Below are 18,773 nucleotides of genomic sequence, written 5' to 3' on the forward strand. Positions count from 1 at the left end.
GAAATCAATTTTTTTAAAAACTATTGATTGATGGAAGTCCTCAAGATTAATCTTCCCCCACCACCATGAGGGCAGAGATCATCATTTTTATCTCTTTACCTTCAGTACCAAGCACACAAGGACAGAGTAGGCACCTAATAATTGAGTGAGTGAGTTAATGAATGAATGAATGAATCTCCTTCAAGTGTCTCAAATTAGGCATGTGTCTACACTAATGCAAATGTAAACTAACCCCTATGTAAACAGACAAACCAAATCATAGAGCCAAGATAAAACTGCAAAAGGTTTTTGGACTATTTAATCCATCTACAAAGACGCAATAAACTGTATTCTTGCCATAGTCTTTCTTTTTTAAATATTTTTATTGATTTTTAGAGAGGAAGGGAGAGGGAGAGAGAAAGAAACATCAATCAACTACTTCCTGTATGGATCCTACTGGGGCTCAAGCCCACAACCAGGGTGTGTGCCCTGACCAGAAATTGAACCAGCAACCCTTCTGTGCACAGGACAATGCCCAACCAACTGAGCCACACAGGCCAGGGTGCCATTTTATTTCTTACTAAGAGCTCTGCAGATCCTGTCTCTCTTCTGCACACCCTATCTCTTTAGAAGGGTATATCTATATAGATGCTTCCATTTGAGCCTCTTGCTAGAGCTATCACCATCCTAACTTTCTGGTGGTTAGCCACACTTGCAGTGCAAAAGTCTATTGGATTTATGACCAAAGAAAATTAATGTCCCCATAATGGCAATTGTGGTGGACTTGTGGGAGAAAATAGGACCATAATGTTTATGTGTTTATACGTTTTTAATGTTTATAGGTTTGATGTTATAGCCCTGATCCGAAGAAGAATAGGCGTGTCTGAGATTAGCTCATTGTTAAGGAGGTTATAAGCATGAACAGTTTCTGCTAACTACCCAAGCTCATAAATGCCTCCAAATGGCTTTTTCCATTTTTATGGGGCCAATCCTCAGATTCCCCATACACATAAAAGGAGTGAGAGGGATCCACTAGCCTCAGAGGGACTCCCAGCTCCAGCTCGCCCCACACTCTGCAATTGCTGCTTTGCTCACACCCAGGAAGCCATCATGTCTTGCCGCTCCTACCAAGTCAACTCTAGTCGTCATGTGGGCAACTTCAGCTCTTGCTCAGCAATGGCCCCCCAGAACCTGAACCGCTTCCGGGCCAGCTCTGTCTCCCGCAGGAGTGGGTCCAGCTTCCGAGGCCTTGGCGGCTTTGGTAGTCGGAGTGTCATCACCTATAGATCATGCTCACCTCGGATGGCAGCTGTTGGCCCTCGTCCTATCAGCTGTGGTGCTGGCAGTGGAATGGCCTTTGGCTTTGGTGGTGGGTGTGGTGTTGGTCTGGGGTTTGGAGCCAGCAGTGGCTTTGGCTATGGCTGCAGTGGCCCTGGCTTTGGCTACAGAGTTGGAGGAATTGGAGTCCCAGCAGCCCCATCTATCACAGCAGTGACTGTTAACCAGAGCCTGCTGACCCCGCTCAACCTGGAGATTGACCCCAATGCGCAGAGGGTGAAGAGGGATGAGAAGGAACAAATCAAGACCCTCAACAACAAATTTGCCTCCTTCATTGACAAGGTACAGCTCAGGCCCTGGGTCCGGGATGATGGGAGCTACAATGTGTTGGGGTGTTCTTTCCCTTAGGAAGAAACAGCCCACACTTCAGGCATTGACCTTCACTCCCAGATCCTTTAGGTGTCAACCAAAAGTGTTGCAGTATGATTTCTGGGTCACTGCTGTAGAGCAAGGACAAGGCTGAGGCGTGCTGCATGGCGGGCTAGGCTAACACGGGTTGTGTCTTCTGGAGGAAAGAGGAACAGACAGCCAAAGCTGAGGGCATCTGGACAAACTCAGACCTACTGCCCAGTCACTTAGAACTGTCTCCCAGACAGGCTGGAAACATTCGGACTTCAGCCAGGTGCTGGCTGCTATTGGTTTAAAGGTTTTATCCTTTGAGTCTCTCGTGCTCTCTTTGAAGTTTCCATAGTTCCTGAGGCTGGGTGACCACATTTGACCAGGCTTAGGAGATTGGAGAATGGAGTTGAGTAATTTTTGTACAAAATGAAGAATTCATACCTCCATGTGGGGAAACCAGATTCAGCCCAGTTGCCTGGATTGAGGGAAATAGTGGGGAACCACCACAGGTAGTCACTGATCTCCAGGCTGATGAGAGGAACAGTGATGTGGAACTGACATCCCACAAAGCATGTCTCCATGGAGCGGGAATGCTCTGATTGTGTCTGAGATGGGAAACTCACTTCTGTGAACTTCAGTTTTCTCATCTAAAATGAGGGATTGGAGCAAATGATCACTAAGTTATTCTCCAGCTCTGTAAGTCTCAGCTGACAGAATATCTGGGATGGTGGGTATGACCTCTGACCTGAGAATTCCCACCTCCTAATGCCATATCCCAATCCAAGTGTACTTTACTCTGCTCTTCATTTCCTGCCAGGGATGGCTGACATCTGTTTTTAGATATAGACAACCCCAGCTCAAGCAACATCAATCTTTCTAACTTCCCAGAGGGCAGAAGGAGAAATGGACCTGAAACGCTTTGTTTCCAAGGCCTCTGTTTGTAGCCGAGCCTGGTTGAGCATGAGGAGGGGGTCAGAGACCTGCTCTTCCAGGTTCTACTGAATTAGAGGAATGAAGGTCAACAGAGAAGAGAATGATGTCACCACAGTGTTGAGAGTCCTTTCTGGCCATCTGAAGAACTGTTGGGCATGTAGGTGACTGTCAAGCACTTCAATTGCCCTTTCTGTGCCCCTGTGGATTTAGGTGCGGTTCCTGGAACAGCAGAATAAGCTTCTAGAGACCAAGTGGAACTTCCTCCAAGAGCAGAAGTGTGCCAGGAGCAACCTGGAGCCGCTCTTTGAGAGCTACATCACCAACCTGCGGAGGCAGCTGGATGTAGCCAACAGCGACCGGGCCCGTCTGGAGGCTGAGAGGAACAACATGCAGGATGTCCTGGAGGGTTTCAAGAAGAAGTGAGTGGCATCTGGACTGCACTGCCCAAGGGTGGGCATGGGCTGGTCCTTAAAGTGGTAGTCAAGTTCAGATAAGGGAAGCTGGAAGAACCAGGGTTGAATGCTGGCTTCAATACCCAGCCTGGAGACAGAGGTGGGGGCAATGATATGTAAGAACTGGAGGAGGCCCTCCTTAGATCCTGAGGAAAAAGGAGGCTTGGAGTTGGGCATGGTTTTTCCTAATCCTGACTGCGGAAATAGGTGAGTTAGCCCCAGAAAAAGGAGGCCTCTGGTTTTGAGAACAGTGCCCAGGTTCAGCAACAAGTTGGGTCCTACTTCCTCTCTGGTCCCACGCAATGACCCTAAATCTTTTCCAACAGAAGAGCATAGAAATGGACCAGATTTTCAGATCCCACACCCTATTTGAGAAAGTTGAAGGGATTTGGAGAAACTGAGGGCTACTGGTTCATGTAAGGTCTTAAAGAAGGGACAGAGCGACTGAGAACATGTAGGTGACAACAGGAAGCTGTGCTCCTGGGTGGAGCAGAGAGGTCTCAAGAGGCTCACTGGGGAGTTGAAAGTTATTGGCTCTCAGTTCAAAATGAGAACTTACCCTCTTAATTCTTTTCATCCAGGTACGAAGAGGAGGTGGAATGCCGGGCCAACGCCGAGAATGAGTTTGTGGCTCTGAAGAAAGTAAGGGAGAGCAATAGGTCCAGGCAAATGTCCCCGAAACCCTCCAGGAAACTGCCCAGGTGGCCCTGTGGCATCTCAGACCACTCACACAGAGTGGAATCCTGAAGGTCACAGAGGTTCCCTTGGAAGTTCAAATTTGTTCTCAGATTATTTAAGATTGGTTAAGTTATTTAGATATCCTTTCAAGAGTCTTGGAGTATGCAGATTCTCCTTGCCTGTAATAAACATCAGGAGAGGTCCAGAAGCCCCAGGGGAATTTCTATGTTGCAGTAGGAGAAGAGCAATTGTCACTCAGCTGCAGTTCCACCCACTGACTTCACCACCCATCCCATATCCTGGCCTGGCCCCAGGGATTGGTCTGAACTTCCCACCCATCTCCAGACTCCGCCAAGGTGGGGAGGTTAAACAGTGCACAAGTAATGCGCATCTTATCCCTCTCTCTTTTATGCAGGATGTGGATACAGCTTTCTTAAATAAATGTGATCTAGAGGCCAACGTGGACACCCTTGCTCAGGAACTTGACTTCCTGAAAACCCTATACATGGAGGTAAGGGATCATCCCTTCTGAGCCATAATAAGATCAGTGCTTAGCCTGGACTCCCTGGGGGCTTCTAGACTGGAAAATTTTCTAACATTGGTGTCATACATCTTTCCTCACACTCAAATCTATATCCTCTATATGTCAATGTACCTACCAGTGGAGAAGGTAAGATAAGCAGGCTTCTCAGCAGCCTGACTCAGGTCTATGAATGAACTCCTTGGATCTATGATCCAATCCCTTGTTGGCCAACCCAAAGATTGGGGTCTAGGAATGTTACTTTCTGTCTATTGATCAGAAGACTCTGGAAAACTGATTCTTTAGGAGATGTAAGAAAAATTGTGTTTGACCCAATTAGCCAATTGAACTAGCTCTCTTTTGCTTCATAAGTGGTCTTTTTGGTCTGATGTAGACTCAGCTAGAGCTGAATGTCTGGCTCTGAGTGGTAATGCTAAAGAAAGCTCCCTCTGGAGCCTTCACCTTGCAGGCCGGTTCCATGCTTCCTGGTTCCATTAAGGACTTGGGATATAAAAATTTCTAGACCCACCATGTTCTAAAATATTGTCAGTTCTCAATAACCCATGAATGGCACAGCCACTTTGTGCATAAACCAAAGAAAAGTTTAAGCCCTGGCATGGCTCTCACTCTTCTTCACCTAAAACCTAGGCCCCCATGGTTTTAATACTCACCTAAGCAAGTCAGAGTGTTAAAGAGATGTCTCCAAGTACATAACAAGAGTTTAGAGTGAAGCAAACATGGTTCTTAGTCATATTTTTTTCTTGCCCTTGGTTTGGATGGCTAGCTCCATTGCTTTGCTCTGAACAGACAATCAATGCTCTCTGCTCCTCACACCATATCCTGAAGGCCATGTGGCAGCATCCTGGCCACTGATGGGACTCTGAGTCCATCTCTCTTATTGATCTTCCAACACAGGAAATCCAGTTGCTGCAGTCGCACATCTCAGAGACATCGGTCATTGTGAAGATGGACAACAGCCGAGACTTGGACTTGGATGGAATCATCACCGAAATCAAGGCCCAGTATGAAGAGGTTGCCAAGCGCAGTCGAGCTGATGCAGAGGCCTGGTACCAGACCAAGGTGGGCAGAGGCGGGCTAGGGGAGGGGTGTAGGTAGCCTTGGGGTAAGACTTGTGTACAACAAAATGGGCCCCATGGAGGTGTGAGACCCACAGTTCAGTTGAAGCTGTGGGCTCAACCCAACCTTTGAGTCCTCAGTAAGTACCCCTCTCCCCACCCCCCACAGTATGAGGAGATGCGGGTGACAGCTGGCCAACACTGTGACAACCTGCGCAACACACGGAATGAGATCAATGAGCTGACCCGCCTGATCCAGAGGCTGAAGACAGAGATCGAGCACGCCAAGTGTCAGGTGAACAATGGAAAGTAGAGAAAGCCCCAGGGGGAGGAGAGGCAGGGCTCCGAGATTTGGGGAGCCCCAAGTCTGATAACATAGGGGAGACCACCAGGACCTAGAAATGGAGGAATGGGGGGATTAGTCCAGAAGACTTCCTGGAAGAGGAAAATGTTGAAGGGAAGGAGGATCTCCTATACAGAAGAAAAGGCCTGGGGCTGATTTAGAGGGACAGGTGAAGGGGAAAGAAGAGCTCTACTCTCTTGACCCCATGGCTCTTAGAGCAGCAGATATCAGGAAGTGCAAAGTCACTGGGAATGGAGGCTGAAGAACTGCAGGATCACAGACCCTAAGAAAGCAGACAGATGGGCTCCATCCCTGGCTTGCACCAGGCTGTGTCCCTACGAACAGGGCGTAGTGTTTCTAGCCCCACCTAGGGATCCCCTAGTCTCACCAAAACCCATCTGCAAACTGCCCTCCCTGCAGCGGGCCAAGCTGGAGGCCTCCGTGGCTGAGGCGGAGCAGCAGGGTGAGGCAGCCCTCAAGGATGCCAAATGCAAGCTGGCAGATCTGGAGGGCGCCCTGCAGCAGGCCAAGCAGGACATGGCGAGGCAGCTGTGCGAGTACCAGGAGCTGATGAACGTCAAGCTGGGCCTGGACATTGAAATCGCCACCTACAGGCGCCTGCTGGAGGGCGAGGAGATCCGGTGAGTGCTCTCAGTGCACCAAGAGGGAATGAGCTCAGACTTGGGCATCTGGACTAAGTGAGGGTGGGGAGGGGGAGCAGGTGAAGAACTGCTGGAATAAGCAATCTCCAGAAGTAAGAGAGCCTTTTCTGCAAACATTAGTAAGGTAAACCCTGGCCGGGGATTAGAAGATGACGAAATCTGCACCTTCTAAATGCAAGTTTGTAGACAAGCTGCACCAGAAACAGGGAGTTTTGCTTGATTTGGTTAACTTGTTAAATAGTTTTGGGGTATGTCTAGGACTGTGTCACTTTTCAAAGCTCTCTGGATGCTTGTACAGCTAAGGGTGAAAACCACTGGTCCACTGGTCTATTCAGCCAAGAAAGCCCTCTGAGAGCAAGCAGGTTTTCAGGAAATAACACTGCTTATTAACTGACATTTCTTTTTTTCTCCAGGATCTGCGAAGGAGTTGGGCCAGTAAACATATGTAAGAAACTTAAGTCTTTTCCTCTTCACATTTCTCTCCTGGGGCCCTTCAAATTTCCCTTAAACTCAGGCCCACATTGGGGTCAGGAGCCCATGGCTGGGCTGGCCAGGACAGTCAGGGGACCAGGGAGGATTAGGCCCCTGGACTGAGAGCATCCCCTTAGCAGAGGTCTGAGGTATCCCCAGAGACTGCCTTCCCCGGAGTAAGGAATCGCCAAGGTCTACAGGGCCTCCTAAGTGGGAGAAGCTTCCAGAAGAGTGGCAGCCCTTTCGTTTTGAGTGGCCTTGTCCTTAGGGACAAAAGCTAGAGGGAGGAATGGAAGGCCTCTGCCAGGGAGTTTCCTACCTACCTGATGGCAGGGAATGGGACAAAGCTGAATGGAAGTCCCCCTGCTGCTGCTGTTGCCATTGCTGCCAAAGTACTGGTTGTGCCCAAAGCATGCAGGGCACAAAGAAGGTGAGCCCCAGCCCCTGCCCTCTGGAATTATAATCTTCTTGAGAAGATGAGTCCTATCCACTGTAAGCAGCCCTGGGGGAGGAATAGGCACTGGCAACCCCCTTTCACTCACTCAGAGAAAATATGTGATTTGCCAGAAGCCACATAGTCAGTGGCATAATCAGAATTCAAACCCAGATCTCTGACTCCAGAAACACAAATATACACAGATGTGTTGTAGAACTGAGAGCTAGACTGGGTGGGTCATAGTCAGAGGGGCAGGTGCTTGGGTGGCAGTGCTGCAGAGAGGGGTAGACAGCAAGGATAGCTTCCTGCAGGATGCCAGGCTTGAGTGGAGGGCAGGAAGGATTCTGCTCAGAGGAGAGGCAAGAAGAGGGCTCCACAGGTGAGGGCTGGTCTAAGCGAGCTTCAGCCGGATTAGGGTCCTGGGCCGTGGAGGTGTACCCAGTGGAAGACAGAGGGCTACAGATCAAGACCATCAGGGAGTCAGAAGAGAACTGACAAGGGATTCTTATTGGAGGGGCAATGTGGGGACCACCAAGGGGCAGGATAAAATAAGAAGACAGCAGCCTCATGGCTTTACAAAGGCTACTGCTCCAACTATCTGGATAATGTAGCTCACTATCCTCTCAACAAAATCCAGCATGACTTTGGTCATACATAAATGAGAATCAACCTATGGCTATATACAAGCATCTGGGGAGTTGACTGTATCCTTCCATTTACTCTGAATGTTGACTCTAGTAGAGTCACAGCCTTTGAGTCACCCAGACAAGAGAAGGGAAAGTGGGTATTGACTGTGAAGACAATAGGGACCACTTCCACCCAGGCCTCTTCCCTGATGCCACCAGCCCTGGTCTCCCACCCCACACAGGGAGCATGAGGGACATGGCAGCCTCGCTGACCGTTTCTTCCTCCTGCAGCTGTGAGCAGCTCCCGCGGTGGCCTGGTGTGCGGGCCCGAGCCCATGGTCTCCAGTTCCACCCTCTCCCGTGGCAGAGTCAGCTACTCTAGCAGCAGCATCCGTTCTGGTGGCGTCTGCGGCTCCAGCCTGGGTGGGGCCCAGGTCGTCATGGGTGGTGGGGACCTGCTGAGCACAGGCTCCCGTGGAGGCTCGGTGCTCATGAGGGAGGCCTGTGGGCCCTGCGCCCCCAGCGTCCCCTGCCAGCTGCCCACCGAGGGCTGCTTCAGCAGCTGCAGTGGGGGCCGTAGCAGCCGCGGTTCCAGCGTCCGCTTCGTGTCCACCACCACCTCCCGCCGGACCAAATACTGAGAGCCTGGTGTCAGCCAGCCAGCTACTGCCCGGGGAAGAACCATCTCCGTGTCTTCTGCTTCTGTCCCCAAGGTGTCTGGACTCTGGGCTGGAAGGGCTACCCCTCTCACTGGGAAGCGACACAGCTCTGCCTGCCTGTGTCCTCTGGGGGATACTTTTCTCCACCTAGATGCTCCATCCACAGCCCCATCCAGATGGGCTTCTCCCTAACTCCCCATTTCCTCCCTCTAATCACTCCTCACCATCCAGCTGAACAGCCTCCAGAAATGCAGATTCAGTACAATTACAAAAATCTGCACCTGGGGAGAAAAGTCCAAAGCCAAAAAGAATGTCTTTAGGCACCATGGCCATCCCAGTTCTGGATTAATTTGGAAAATGGAAAGCTGACTGAACACATGGCAGTTGGCCCACCATCCTTTGCCTCCTTCTTCTTCCTTTCCCTGGCTGAAGAAGGGTTTTTTCCCTTCTTTTCCTGATTCAGAAGGATCCACAGTCTTTAGTGGCCCAGGGAATCCTTTCATACAGAGATGGTTCTTCTCCAAGGGGCCTATGTCCTGGCTGCTTCTTTTCCTGGGTTGTTGGTTTAACTCCGCAGCATGTGAGCTCATGAGGTGGGTTGGGTGCTCATGGAGAGTTGGCTCTGCTACACCCACACACCTGTGGTGGTGTGAGGGGGCCCAGCCCTGTCTGCTGCAGGAGGGTTTATGTCTGCAAGCTCCAGGGGGGCCTGGGGTGGGGTGGGCTACCTGTTTGTACTGCTCTTTGCGTTCCTGGATTTTCAATAAACTTGCCAAGCTAACATCACTAGGACTCCAGCCTCTCCTTCTGGATCATGCTGGAGCTAGAGGCGATTGCCTCCTAGACTCCATCCTGGGGATTTGCCAAGAGCAGAGGCTGGTATTCTGGGCACAGGGTAGGTGCTAGGAAAAGAGGGCTCAGGCCCTTCCCTGGAGGAACTCACAGTTCAGCAAGGGAGAGAAAACATAGCAAAGGTTCTGAAAACAAGTGCCAAGCAGCCAACTTCTGTCTAGGCATTGCCCTGCAACCTTTAGGTGCCCTTCTCCTGACCAAGGTGAACCCTCCCATCTGTTCCCTGGATCCCACCCCACACCCAGTTCCTCTGAGATCACTGCAGGGGCCTCCTAATTTTTCTACCTCCACTCGTATCCTCGTCAGACTCATTCACCGTGATACTGCTATAGGTCTTCCTCCCATAGAACACTGATGGTGCTTACAGCCCTCAGTGGCTCCCCATTGCCTTCTTAATAGCTCCAACTTCTTAACATGGCATATAAACCCTGACTGACCTGCTCATACACCCCGGCGATCCCCCGTCCTTATGTACCCTCAGGCAGCCCCCTTCCCCATGTACTCACTTTCAGCCTACCATCCTTTATTTGCTCATTCAGCATTTGATAAGTGCTTACTGCACGCCAGGCCTGCTGCTGGGGAAAGAGCAGTGAACAAGACTTGTCCTTGTCCTCAAAGAGCTGACAGTCCCTCTTGACCGATGGACAGGCAAACAAAGTTGTGACTCGATATGCTAAACTGCGTTACGAGTAGGATCAATGCTACAGCGCACAGAGGAGAGGCCCAGCCCGGATCTGGGGCATCATTAAATGCTCCCCGGAGGGTGTGGTGTCCCAGCAGAGATGGGAAGGGTGATGCGTGAGCCACACTAGGAAGTAAGAAGTGTCCCAAGCAGAGGCAGCAACATATGTAAAGTCCAAGAGGTTGGAGAGAGCATGCCCAGTTTGTGGGTCTGCCTGGGGTTGAGCATGAGTGTGGCACAGATGGGCAAGAGTCAGCTGAGGTGCACTCAGGACCAGCAACCTGGACAGAGCCCCCTTCAGGCACGTGCCTCACAGCGGGGACTGTGAGCCCCTGGGCCTCACCTGAGAGGCCTCCTCAGAGCGCAGGAAGCAAGTCTTCCACCTCCGTATGTACCGCCTTGCCCAGACTTCACCCAGCAGCCTGAGAATTACAGGTTGTTCTGCTCACAGCCTAAGGCCTGCGTGGCCCTGAACTCACCAGCCACCTGCCCTCCTGCTTCCAGGGGCTCCTGACTTACCACCTCATTTTCCATGTGCAAAGTCACACGCACCCCTCAGGTGACAGCAACATCGAGATTGTCCCAATCTTGGTGACAAGAGGCCTTGGCGCCTCTCCTCAGCCAGACCCACATTAGCCCTGTACCAGTTATCAATTTATTGCCTCAGCTCCAAATTCACCCTCATTGCCTACTCTGTGCAAATGGATTTGATCCCTATAGATATCTCCTATGGCCAGCTGGCACGAAGTCAAGCTTTTTCAGCAGGTATTTCCATAACCATTGAAGAGGAATTGTGAAGTCGGGGGCTTTGCTTCCACTATGCTCTCTGGGTAGTTTCCCCGCACAGATTCCTGCAGTGCAGACTGGGGGTGTCTATAATCAGCAGCAGCCAGGAGCTTCCCAGCACCCTTTTTGAGAAATTGCATAGTAAAGTGCCTCCAGCAAGACACCTCCCTATGAAAGCTTTTCCCAGCACCCTAAAGGGCGTATTTCTGGTACGTTCTCGAGGGAAGGTTCCCAGCCAGTTCCACTGGTGTGGCACCGCAGTGACTTCTCTGGAACCCAGTGAGTAGTGGCTGTGCCCTCTCCACCAAGGTCTGGATGTCAGTCATGGCTTTTCCTTGGGGCCCCTATCACAGCCCTAGCTGCTGGTCCTCACATTTGTCATTCCTATACTCTTTAGAGTTCTTTTTCCCTCATTACTCCAGCCCCCAGCATTGTCTATATTAAACTTCCTCCGTTCATGTTACTGTGTGGTACTGTCCCTTGATTGGATGCTGACTGACACATACCACTTGGATGTCACTGCTTCCAACCTCTCGGACCAGACAATAGGCCAATACTGGGCTCCTCAGGCTCCAGCCTTCAGGTCTCTTCCCTTCTCTCTCTATCTCACCCTCTAGGTGACCTCACCCAGTCTCATGGCTTTGAATGCCATCCATATTCCAACGATTCCTGAGTTGATATCTCCAGCCCAGACCTTCATTAACCACAGGCTGGTGTATACAAATTGCTCACTGACATCTCCATCTGCATTTCAAACTAAACATGTCCAAAAACAAACTCCTCATCTTCCTTCTTCCCCTCCATGCTGCTCCTTCCATATTTGTGGCAACTTCATTCAGTTGCTTAAACAAAAATAAATAAATAAAATCTTGAAATCATCTCGAACCCCTCTATTTCTCTAACATTCCCATATTTAATCCATCAACAAATCGTGTCAGCTGAACCTTCAAATAATATCCACAATCCAACTGCTTCCTCCACCTCCATGACTGCCACTGAGGCCTGAACTGCCCTGACTCTTGCCTGGACAACTGCAGTACCTCCTAGCTGGGCTCTCTGCTTCTCTCACCTTCTGCAGTCTGTTCTCAGAAAAATTGGCCAAGGTGATCCTATTAAAACTAAGTTGACTTCCAGTTCCATCCACAATGGAGTAAGCCTGTCTCTCCCATGGATTACAACTAAAAACTCTCAATAATATTTTTTTTTTCAAAAATAACTATCAGAGGACCCAAAAAAATAAACAAAAGCAAGTAGATCATGGCGAGAAAACAAAGCTTGTGGAAGTGGCCCATGTGTTTTTCCCATCTGTTCACATGGTTTTGAGCTGAGGGTGGGCCATAGTTGTGGAGCTGTGAGCCGTCAGCATGACCAGCTAAAACTTCAGTAGAAATTCCATCTTTCTAACCAGAGAAAGCAGGAAAAGGGGCCCCAGGGGTGGAAGATATGGAAGGGGAATTCTCATGTTTTTCTCTTTTCCCTCAAGGCTTTGCCTTAAGAACAGACCCCAGGAGTGGAGCTATGTGGCAGCAATCGCATGGGCGGCAAAACTCCAACAGAAACCTGATCTTTTTGGCTGACGGGAACCAAGAAAAGAGACCCCGATAAAGGGAAAGGCAGTGAGGAGGAAGGGATTCCTCTGTAAATCCTCTCAAGTTCTGGGCTCTCTCTTGAGCTGAACACTCATGAGACACCCAAGGCAGCAGGTCAAAGGCTTTGAGAACTGAGGTGAGATTTAAACCACTGCCCAAGTTTCAGACAAACTCCTAAGCGCCATATACACAGGACAAACACAAAGCAGCAAACAAAGGCTTGAAAAACTGAACTTAAGTGTAGAACCATTGCCCACATAGGAGAGACAGAACTTGTAGCCTGAACTCTACTAAAACAAAACGCAACTGAAAATTCTCTAGAGGATTTGGCAGGACCAAGAGTCTATAAATCAGAATATTTAAAATGTCCAGTATATGAGCTAAAATTATTTTGACATTCAAGGGACCAGGAAAATGTAACCAATTCTCAAGGGGAAAGAAAGTCAACAGATGCCAATCCCAAGATGACACAAATGGTGAAATTATCACACAAAGACCTTAAAGCCCAATTATAACTCTGTTCCAGGAGATAAAGGAAAACACGTCTGAAGTGAATGAAAGTTTCTTATCAGAAAACAGAAACTATAAAAACAGAACCAAATGAAAACTTTAAAACTGAAAAATACTACATTAAAAATTTTTTAAATCATGGCAAAAAGGAGAGGACAAAAGAAAGAGTAAATAACTTGAATAGAAATTATCCACTCTGACGCAGCTGTAAAGAAGAAGGATCTCGTACCCTTTGGGACAGTATGGATGGACCTGGAGAATGTTATGCTAAGCGGAATAAGCCAGGCAGATAAAGAAAAATATCACACGATCTCGCTTATATGTGGAATCTAAAGAACTTAATAAACTGATGAACAGAATAGATTCAATGACATGGAAGCATAGATGAGACTGACGAATGTCAGAGGGAGGGAGGAGGGAGGGTGGGTGGAGGGGCAGAGAGTAACCAAAGAACTTATATGCATATATGCACAACCCAAGGACACGGACAATGGTGGGGAGAGGGACTGGGGAAGGGGATGGGATGGGGTGGAATGGGTCATTGGGGAGAAAAAGGGACATCTGTAATATTTTAAACAAAAATAATAAAAATATATAAATAAATAAATTACCCACTCTGAAGAATAAAGAGAAAAGAAAATTGGAAAATATTTTTTAAGCTACATAAAAATGACACATTACATCTAGGGTAACAATGTCAAATAACCACAGATTTCTCATCAGAAACCATGGAAGACAGAGGAGAGTGGAAGGACATTTTTAAGTGCTATCAACCTAGAATTCTTCTGACAAAAATATCTTTCAGATCTGGGGAGGGGACAGGAGTGGGGATGAGGGGGTCAACGGGGAGGGGGAGGGGCTTCTGTAATACTTTCAACAATAAAGATAAATTACATATATGTATGTATATATCTTCAGAAGTGAATGCACAAGAGAAAAAAAGACACTCTCAAGTGAAGGAAAACTAAGAGAATTTGTCACCTGCAGACTTACTCTAAAAAGAAGGCAAAAGTTCTTCAGAATGAAGCAAAATGATACTGGAGGAAAACAATGGGCCTCTTGCCTCCTTTGTAAAAATGGGAAAATATGTTCTAAGTCAAAAAGGTTTTGTGGAGATTACATGCCATGACATAACTAAAGTGCTTAGCGCTTAGCCTGGCACACACTGGGTGCACGATAAATTATTGCAATTGTTTTGATGATGGGGGGTCTAGTTTTATTACTAATGGGGAATAGCTTTGTTCGGCAGCTCAGCCACTCCAGTGCCAAGCGCAGGTGGATGCTGCAGTGTCAGTGGACTGTTTCCAGCGTCTGCTTCCAAGTAGCTGAACCTTGAGTCGCACACAGGCAGGCAGCTGCCGGGCCCTTCCTGCTCCTGCAGCCAGGACTGTGCCTCTGCCCTGCCAGCTGTGGGGGTTTGCTGCCCTCTGCTGGCCGCCAGCTTCCAAGGTGCCACTGCACAGGGCATTTTCAAAGCAAAGTATTTGGTGATTTGACATTGTTGCAGGAAAGGGGAGCTTAGAGTCTTTTAAAATGATTTTTTCTTCCAAAATTGTGTCTAGAGCACAAATGTTACGGCAATGAATAGTAACTTCAAGAAAGAAATCCACACCCTGTCTCAGCACTAAATTTATAAAAATATTTTTCTTTCTTCAATAATAAATTAAACTTAGCTCATTGTAATGTTCTTACATTACTCTATAAACTTTTTATTTCTTTAACTTTTTGATTCTTTTGTAATAACACTTAGCTTAAAATACAAACACATTGTGCAGCTGTACAAAAAATATTTTCTTTCTCTGTATCCTTATTCTATAAGCTCTTTTTCTACTTTTAAAATTTTTTATCTTTTTTTATTAAAAACTATGACACGAACACACACATTAGCCTAGGTCTACAGAGGGTCAGCATCATCAATATCACCGTCTCCCACTCCACATCTTGCCCCCTGGAAGGTCTTCAGGGGCAGTAACATGGATGGAGCTGTCATCTCCTGTGATGACAAGGCCTTCCTCTGGAACACCTCCTGGGGGACCTGCCTAAGGCTTGTCTTGAAGTGTGATTCTTTCCAGAAGTATGTCCCTGGTGATTCGCTTGGTTCGTGTCTATTTTTAATCACAGATTTACTTGCAAGGGAATAATGCACCGTGACTGTTCCTCTGTATTGATGAAAACCTTTCGGTGTTGGGGTCTATGTTTTCAAACTTTTCTCGGAGCTCGCTGACGCCTGCTAACGCCTTCACTGTGAGTGCTCTTGGGGATTCTTTTTCTTCTCCTTCAGTTTCCTTTTCTCTTGCTTTTCCTTCAGCTATGCGTGCCTGTTCCAGTTCCAACAACTTCTCATTAGTCAGTTCCTCAAGAACCACCTCTAGGAGCTCCTCAACGTCTTTGTCATCCACACTCAGGGTAAAGTTGTTTGCCATCTCAGCAAATGTTGATTTTGCAACCTTTGCACTATGACATTACAATGGCTACAGTGTCACTTGGCAATAGGAATTTTTCCGCTCCATTATAATTTTATGGGACCACCACCATGTTTGTGGTCCATCACTGACCAAAACATTGTTATGCGGCACATAACTATAGTTCAGTCCCCCAGAACCAAGATCCCAGGGAACTCCTTAGCCATGCCAGGAAAGACACCTGGGAGACCTGATTCCCACAGAGGCACCGTGTATCTTCCAAGCACAGGCCATAGGGGTCTGGCTCAAATGACCATCCCCACTCCCCATCAAGTAGCTAATAGCATCAACTCTCAGTTTTAGATAGCTGTTTTCCTCCTAAGTCTCAGCAGCAGGAGTTGGTATTGATTTAAACACAGAGTAAAAGTGTGGAGAAGATCAGCAGAGATGATGGGCGATGCCCATCAAGGTCCTGTTCAGGACATGCCTTTTCCATAGGGAGCCAGTCAGGGTCAATTCCGGGGAACCAGGCAGCCAGGGAAGACAGTGAGATGATCCATGAGAGCCCAGCCAGATACAAATCCAGAGTCGCAAGGGTCAACGAGGCAGAAACAGAAGGTATCTGCGCTCCCTTATCTTTGGACAGATCCAGAAAGCATTTCTAGAAGCAGGGGGGTTTTAAGCACAGTAGAGGTGGCAGAAGGGAAGGCAGGTAGTGAGCCCCTGGAGTGGGGAAGAGCAAGCACTCCCCCAACAAGCATCACAGCTTAGGTAACTTGCAGGAGGTGGAGGGCTCCTCCGAGATGAGTGCCCATGGGAATGATAAGGTTTCTGGGGAAACCCCAGGAGACGGGCTGCAAGAGTGGAGCAGATTCTGAAACAGTGAGTGGGCAGAGTTGCCTGGGGCTCCAGAATGGGGACAAGAAGCTCTCTCACCCAATTAACTCTCGAAGGCTTCCTGGAAGAGGTGACTTCTTGGGAGCATTTTAAATATAGGGAGGACATGGGTTCTTGAGTGGACATTCCTGACATTGGGTGTGAATTTCAAAAAGTATGGGGACAGCAGAGTACAAGACCAAAAGGGTGATGAATGACAGCACCCAAGACAAGAGGGTGTGGAAAGGGATAATTGGAGTTACCTGGAGAGCCCCTGAAAGGGCACTGTATGAGCTGCCTGCTGAGACAGGGAGGAGGAGGAATCACAGCCTCCCTCTGACTAGTTCACAGAGGCTTCCTGGAAGAGGTGGCTGGCAGTTCTGGACATTCCAGGCAAAGTGTAACCAGGGAGAATGCTTGGGGTATGGGGAGCAAATAGGGCACGGTGGGCAGTAAGTGAGAAGGAGGCCAGGGAAGGGAGGTCCGGCTCCCATGCCAGCACAGGACAAGGATCTGGTCCTACTGAACAGAGGTGGTGGGTGATGGGCAGAGATGGGCATGGAGCAGTAGGTTGTATGCCCCTCCCTTGGGTAGTCATATGGCAAAGGCCTATGCGCCTTGGTCCAGGGCAGCTGTGTCAGACTGGTCTGGCCTGTGAGTTTCTCACTTGCCCTGAAAAACCTGGTAACAGCTGCATGAAGCCCTAACCTCCCTCTTGGGCCCAACCCTTCCAATCCAAAGTGCCATCCAGCCAGCCACCCTGAGCATCCCCCACAGCCCTGGTCTCAGCTGCCATCTGCAGTGATACAAACTTTACCCAGTGCCCATGAGTACATCCTTGTGCCCGGTTGGGCCTGCCCTCACTCCAGACCTACCTACTCAGGTGCCCACACCATTGTTCTAGAGAGTTCTGCTGCTCTTGTATGGGTAATCATTTCTGAAAGCAATGGGGCTCCTGAGTCCCCTAGCTCCCCTGTCCCATCCTCAGTCCTCAGTGCCCAGGCCCAATTCTGGATGGAGGTTTGGGAGGGGGGGTTGTGTGTTGGGAGCATATGGGAGCAGCTGACATGGGAGCCACCCTACCCAGGTGCCTCCAAGAAGAAGCAGAAATGAGTCTGCTTCCATCCTCTCCAATAAGCTGAAGAACAGCAGAGGCTCATAGTTGAGAGAAGAGGGTGAGGTTTTATGGGCTGTTGAGGCTGGCTGAGCAGGAGGCCCACCTATTCTCTGCTTCCCACACTCAGCCACCACCCTCCTCCCACTTTCAAAGAGCTGAATTCCTCTTGGCCCTTCCCCCATCAGCTGCTGGTCTACACAACTGTCAGCCACTGTCCAAGCCACCAGAATACACCCTTGGACCCAGGCCAGCAGAACCCCCGCTGAGGGGTGGAGGTTGGGAAACCATCCCCTGTGCTCTCCAATATAGCTTTCAGTCTCCACCCCCAGACTCCACCCCAAATTTTTATACTAATGAAATCAGGTTAAAGAAAACATGAAAGGCAGCCTTGGAATGGTAAAGAAGTCATAAATACGCAGAGGAGGTGAAGACCGTGGGTGGGGCAAGGAACAGGCCCAGTCTCTGATGGGAGTGGGGTGTAGGGGGTTGGGGGGTTACTTCTGATAGGAAGCCAGAGTCCCTTTCCTTTATGCAGAGTTTTCTGGTACTTGAAGCACATTCTTGTGTATTATCCACTTAATCCTCCCAACAACCCTGGAAGGTAAGGGTGAATTCCACATCAGTCAAGGAAATGGAGGCTCAGAGAGGTTAAGAATTTCCCAAAGCTACACAGCTAGAAAGGGTCCAAGTTTGAACCAGGTTTTTCCAACCTTGATTCCATTGCCCAGGTTGCTCAATCCAAGCAGCTTTCCCATGGATGACTATGCCTTGAAGATCATCTGGGGCCACAGTGAGGTGACCTGCTCCCCCACCAGCTGCCTGAGATCTTTCTGCCCTGCTCGGAAGAACAGGTGTGGAAGCGGAGACAGAAACCAATCAGCCTGGTCCTGGGAGACCTGCGCTGGGCCCAGCCGTAGAGATGAGGGCAGACCCGGTGCAGAATGTCATGCATTTGAGGGAAGACTCAGGAAAAGGTGGCGTGGTGATAGTGTCTGGTTCTGGAAGGCTCACTGGGGGGACTGTCACCCTCAGAGGAATTTCATCAGCTTTTTTTCCTGAAGCTCCTAACACCTCTGGTGTCTAGCTATCCTCCCTAGGGGCAGGGACCATAGCCCCCAGGTCTGTGCTCACTAAACATTAAAAGAATAGTAGTCATTTTTCTGGTAAGTGGCCCCAGGACACAGGGAAGCGGGGAAGTTAGAAGGAGCCAGGATCCCAGAGCGCCCAGGAGCCAGCATCCTTAGATAAGAAGAGCCACCTTCCCACCCAGTGGTCTCTAAATGTTCCTCTAAGGGTGACCATTCTGGGGCTGACGAACAGCACGAGTACCTCCTCTGGCTGGTGGTCTTGGAAGAGAGACTCGAAGGAACTGTTTCTTCTCCAACAGCCAAGGGAAGGTGCCCAGAGCAAGTTCAGAGCAGCCAGGTTATCCCAGGTTAGGGCTCTG

General features: G+C 49.1%; 1 protein-coding gene across 1 annotated transcript; it reads left to right on the forward strand.

Moving 5' to 3' along the window:
• Nucleotides 1-1,089: 1,089 nt before the first annotated feature.
• KRT84 (keratin 84) lies at nt 1,090-8,494 on the forward strand (the record flags this gene model as incomplete). The annotated part of the gene is made up of 9 exons (XM_081126335.1): nt 1,090-1,599; nt 2,800-3,008; nt 3,623-3,683; nt 4,135-4,230; nt 5,155-5,319; nt 5,485-5,610; nt 6,079-6,299; nt 6,734-6,765; nt 8,145-8,494. 9 exons carry the CDS (start codon nt 1,090-1,092, stop codon nt 8,492-8,494), a joined length of 1,770 nt encoding a protein of 589 aa, XP_080982461.1.
• Between the last annotated feature and the right edge of the window lie 10,279 nt (nt 8,495-18,773).

The sequence above is a fragment of the Miniopterus schreibersii genome, assembly GCF_964146895.1.
Source record: "Miniopterus schreibersii genome assembly, chromosome: 2".
Lineage (NCBI taxonomy): Eukaryota > Metazoa > Chordata > Mammalia > Chiroptera > Miniopteridae > Miniopterus > Miniopterus schreibersii.